The sequence below is a fragment of the Chiloscyllium plagiosum genome, chromosome 2 (assembly GCF_004010195.1).
Source record: "Chiloscyllium plagiosum isolate BGI_BamShark_2017 chromosome 2, ASM401019v2, whole genome shotgun sequence".
NCBI lineage: Eukaryota > Metazoa > Chordata > Chondrichthyes > Orectolobiformes > Hemiscylliidae > Chiloscyllium > Chiloscyllium plagiosum.
This window is the reverse complement of record NC_057711.1, coordinates 87,824,821-87,830,285: the sequence shown is the minus strand read 5'-3', so window position 1 is coordinate 87,830,285 and position 5,465 is coordinate 87,824,821. Positions and strand designations below refer to the sequence as shown.

The following is a 5,465-nucleotide window of genomic DNA, read 5'->3' as shown; positions in this document are numbered from 1 at the left end:
TTTTTGCAGTGGTCTACCATGGGGAACCTTATCAAACGCCTTACTAAAATCCATATGCACCACATCTACCGCTTTCCCCTCGCCCACCTCTTTAGTGACCTTCTCAAAGAATTCAATAAGGTTTGTGAGGCACGTCCTGCCCTTCACAAAACCATGCTGACTATCCTTGGTCACATTATTCCTATCCAGATGTTCATAAATCCTATCCCTTACAGTTCTTTGCCCACGACAGAAGTGAGACTCACCGGCCTATAGTTACTAGGGTTATCCCTACTCCCCTTCTTGAACAAGGGAACCACATTTGCTATCCTCCAGTCTACTGGCACTACTCCTGTAGACAACGAGGACATAAAAATCAAGGCCAATGGCTCTGCAATCTAAATTGCAATCTAGATGTCTGCTAAATAGGGAGATGTTCTAAGAACAATATGGTAAGGTGGAGATAGCAAGGACTGCAGATGCTGGAAATCAGAGTCGAGAATACATGGAAGCTAGAAAAGCACAGCAGGTCAGACAGCATTGAAGGAGCAGGAAAGTCAATGCTTCAGGTCAGCATCCTTCATCAGGACTGGGGAGGGGAAGGGAGCCCAGAAGTAAATCGGGGGAGGGCAGTGGGGCTGAGGGAAAAGTAGGTGGGATGGTGATAGGTGGATGCAGGAGAGGTAGGAGGTCATTGTGATTGGTCAGTAGGAAGGGTGGACCAGATAACTGAGATGGACAGGTTAGGTCAGGTCAAGGTGGCAGGAAGGCGAGGAAGGGCTGATTGATACATATAGAATACTGAATGCTGAAAATGTGTTGCTGGAAAAGCGCAGCAGGTCAGGCAGCATCCAGGGAACAGGAGAATCGACGTTTCGGGCATAAACCCTTCTTCAGGAAGCCCTTCTTCCTGAAGAAGGGCTTATGCCCGAAACGTTGATTCTCCTGTTCCCTGGATGCTGCCTGACCTGCTGTGCTTTTCCAGCAACACATTTTCAGCTCTGATCTCCAGCATCTGCAGACCTCACTTTCTCCTCATTGAATACTGAATGGCCTGGACAGAGTAGATGTTGGGAAGATATTTCCATTGGAAGGAGAGACTAGGACCCAAGGGCACAGCCTTAGTGTAAATGGAAGACCTTTTAGAATAGAGATAAGGAGAAAGCAGACAGTGGTGAAGCTATGGAACTTATTGCCATAGAAGACTGTGGAGGCTAAGTGATTGAGTATATTTAAGATAGAAATAGATAGGTTCTTGAGTATCAAGGGGATCAAGGGTTACAGAGAAAAAGTGGGAGAATGGGGTTGAGAAACTTATCAACCATGATCGAATGGCAGACCAGACTTGATGGGCTGAATGAGCTGAACAATGTGTTGCTGGAAAAGCGCAGCAAGTCAGGCAGCATCCAAGGAGCAGGGGAATTGATGTTTCGGGCATAAGTCCTTCTTCAGGAATGGACTGAATGGCTTAATTTCTGCTCCTGTGTCTTATGGTCTTACATAGCAGGAGAATTTGCTTGGCTTTGTCAAGGAAATCCCTTCAAAAACTCGATGCAACTCAGAGCTAAAAAATGTCAGACTGTAATGACAATCTTGTTGTCCTATGGAAAGCTGTGATGTGAGAATTGCTGATCAGACAAAAAAAATTAAAAATTGGGAAATTATTCCATGTTACTGTTGAAGAAATACATTTCAGAAATTTTATAAGATTTAAGTTACTAAGATGAAATCCTAGGAGGGGGTTCTGAAGTTAATTATTTTTCCAGGAAAATAAATTGTGTGCATAGGTTAATAGAGAAGTGATTTGTTTGTCTTAATTAGCAATTATCACATTTTCTGAGTTTGGCAGTGCTTGTTTGAACATGTTGTATCAATTACAAAGTTAAAAATCACACAACACCAGGTTGTAGACCAACAGGTTTATTTGGAAGCACTACCTTTCTGAGCGGTGCTCCTTCATCAGGTGGTTGTCTGTATCAACTACAATCTTTTAAATTAGAGATAAAAAGGCAATGTGCAAAAAGTAGAAGGCTAACTGTGCCCCAGCCCTCTCTCCCAGGTTTTGACCACACCTCAGGTTCCCAGAAAAGTAACAAACATCTTCAATGATGATAGGGGAAGAGATCATTGTGAGAAATGGAATGTGTAATACATAATACAAAAATATTATTTAAATTATTGAACTTTGTCTGGTTTTTGATTTATTAGTTTCTCTCCAAGACGGGTCCACTTTTGAAAGCGTTATTTCAGTTGAGTTGATTATATTGGAGTAACCTATTGTTGCCTTAAAGCTAGTTAAATAAAGGAAGTGGTGAGCGAACCCACCACCATTTCCACAGAACAATAAACGTGACCTTGTTATTGGTCAAATATTGGAAACAAATCACTTTTTAAAATCTACAATTCCCACCCCTCCCCCACCATTTCAAATTAATTTTGAACAGATGTTCAAATTTACTGAATTATGATTTTTAAAAGATTGCATGTCGAGACATTAACATTTAAAAGATTTGTAAATAACTGAAGAAATTATCCCCGTGAGGAAGGGATTAAGAACATAAAAGTCAAAGTACAGTAAGGAGAGCCAATGAATAACATCTCCCAATAAGATTACATTTGTATTGGAAAGTTACAAGCGTTCAAGTGGAAAATCAACTGCCAATATTGTAGTTATAGTTTGAAACACTTGAGCCAGTAATATGTACCGAACAAATATTTTCACGGATTGTTCTCTAAGCAGAAAACTCTACGAAACGTCGGCATTTGTAAATGAATGAAAACATATCATAAGCCAAATTTAGGTTTCAATTAAAAATTGGAATCTGTGGACATTTGGATAAGAAAGGGGAAATTATCTGTTAAATGAAAACCTGGATTACTTTTTGCAGCTACAAAGGACGGAATCTCATGCTGGGGAAATACATGATTATCAGTGAATTGGTTCTCATCTATTGTCCCTAAAGCAGTCTGCGGAATATGGTGATTGTGCTCTTAATTTGATGCAGAATGTTAGTATTCGAAATTCGCTGTCGGGAAGGTGGAGGTGAGAAGTGCCTGATAATTGTTAAAGGTTTCGTGTTAACGAATGTCTGGAGCTCACATTCTTCAGCCAGATTTCACAATTGAAAATAGGAACATTGTCATTATATGTTATTTTTAATCGGAGTAATGGCATTTTTAACAGCTAACAGGTAAATCTAGGTATTCCTTCAAAACGTTAAAAGTTGTTGAATTTGTACTAGCAATATTTCTTCGTCTTTTATAGGTTTCTTATATTAGTGCTTTTCCCCTTCCAGGCTGTCGCGTTTGGGAATGGTGAGTGTGTACCTTTTATGAAGTGAAGCTCTGTTAATTTAGCCCACTCTAGTGATTGGAAATAGATTCTTATTGAACTTCAGCTGAATATCGTCTATACTATCTGTTTTCAGATTGTGGAGGTGATTCGAATTGTTATCGACAGACTTCACAGTCCAGTCTGGAGAAACGACTCAGTCAAAGCCCTAAGTCCCTAACTGAATTTAACCAACTCAACAGCAAGCGCCAAGAACCAAACTCTTCGGCCGCAGTGAACATTGTTCATTTTGTTGGGGTGCTGGATAGTAAGTTATATGCCACAGTCGCGAAAGTGAATCTTAAATTAACACTGTCGTCCAACTTTAAAACTTTGAACAGAACGCAATCCATTGTGGAAATGGTGTCTCACTTAGGTTCTTCGAAAACCAAAATTCCTTTTGTATCTCTTTGAAACCAGTTTTCCAACTGTCTTTAATGTCAACCCTACACTGTATTTTAACTTTGTATTCATTCTTGCAAAATTTTAATATGCAAGAAATCTAGATTCTCATAATCATAGAGGTAGAGCACAGAAATAGACCCTTCGGTCCGACTCGTCCATGCCATATAGAGCTTAATCTAGACCCCTCAGCCAGCATTTAGCCCCCATCCCTATAAACCCTTCCAATTTATATACCCATCCAGATGCCTTTTTAAATGCAATTGTACCAACCTTCACCACTTACTGCAGTAATTTTTAATTATTATCATATAGAATGTGTTTGGGATAGTCTGCCATAAAACTACGAAAGTACTTAGTAGCCCTAAATTTACATAAGAATTCTGCTTATTTGTGAATGCGCACACTTTCAAGGTTGCAAGGAGCAGTGGGTTGATTCAATGACTAGTTAAGGAACATTTTTAAAAGTACCTCTTTTTATTGTTTTCTCTTTTGTTACAATTTTAAACTTATCTGAAGTATTTCTGTGTGGAGTTTATACATTATCCCTGTGCCTGCGTGGGTTTCCTCCCACATTTCAAAGATGTGCAAGTTAGGTGAATCGGCCAAGCTAAATTACCCATAATGATCCAGGGATGTGTAGGCTAGGTTCATTAGTCAGGGGTAATGTCAGGTAGTAGAGTAATGGGTCTGGGTAGAATGCTCCTCGGAGGGTCGGTGTGGACTTGGGCCCAATGGCTTGTTCCATATTGCAGGGATTGTGATTATGCTTGGTTGTGTACTAGAAGACGTTTACAACCGACTTGAGTATCCAGTATATCACAAAACTGGATTATTGGCTTTTATTGTATCTGCTGATTTCAACACTTTTTTTTGCTCCGCAGGTAAAAAACTGAACAGGAGCTGTTGCAAAAACGGTGGAACCTGCATCCTCGGCAGCTTCTGCGCTTGTCCAGTCCACTTTGTTGGGAGATACTGTGAGCTGGATGAACGCCTCAAGTAAAAAGAAAATATTTAATGTTTTTCTTTCGAGTTTGTATTGTTAAATTCGATTTTAAACAAAATGTTGATCGTATTTTCGTTCCTCGGCAGGGGATGCGGCAAATTTCGTGATGGCCAGTGGGTTTTAAAGCACTGCACCTGGTGTAGGTGCAGCTATGGTAGTCTACATTGCATTGAAGTATTTGGGAAGGTTGAGAATTGTGGTAAGTATGTAATATTGTGGGATGAATACTGTAATTAATATCTCTCCTTAAGTTGAATACTAAGTACGTCCTTCAGTTTGCACAACCGTTTTTAATATTGTGCGTAAAAGAAATACTCGGAAATACTTCTCCGTCCTTTTTTATTCCTCTCCCATCGTTCTGAAAGTATTAACTCTTTCCCCCTCTCCTTCCAATAGGTATTAGCTGCTTCTAGTTTCTCATTCAAATGTAAATTGTTCTTTTAAACGTTGACAGCAGGTATTTCTACAATCTTCACTAAATACTGTATAAATTCGTTGCACAAAAACTTGCATTTTCAGCAGGGAACATTGAATAGCAATTAAGAATGGGAAATGACCAAATCTCTCCTTCCCATCTGCCCTCAATCTATGATCTGGAAAGTTAGTACAAAAGAAATCACAACACCAGGTTATAGTCCAACAGGTTTATTTGGAAGCACTAGATTTTGGAGCACTTCTCCTTCAAGTGGTTGATGAAGGAACGCAGCACTTGGAAAGCTAGTGCTTCCAAATAAACCTGTTGGACTG

General features: G+C 39.7%; 1 protein-coding gene and 1 long non-coding RNA gene across 2 annotated transcripts in view; both read left to right on the top strand.

The window, feature by feature from the left end:
• Window positions 1–3,082: 3,082 nt before the first annotated feature.
• LOC122539318 lies at window positions 3,083–3,499 on the top strand. Its single transcript, XR_006309034.1, has 3 exons — window positions 3,083–3,170; window positions 3,245–3,294; window positions 3,408–3,499. It is a non-coding gene; the product is annotated as an uncharacterized LOC122539318 (long non-coding RNA).
• Window positions 3,500–5,465, top strand: part of tdgf1 (teratocarcinoma-derived growth factor 1) — a gene marked incomplete at its 5' end in the record, with an annotated part of 12,598 nt that continues 10,632 nt past the window's right edge. The window contains 3 exons of the mRNA XM_043674015.1: window positions 3,500–3,578; window positions 4,597–4,711; window positions 4,805–4,917. Coding sequence (XP_043529950.1) covers window positions 3,500–3,578; window positions 4,597–4,711; window positions 4,805–4,917 — 307 coding nt within the window. The remainder of the gene's footprint in view (window positions 3,579–4,596; window positions 4,712–4,804; window positions 4,918–5,465) is intronic.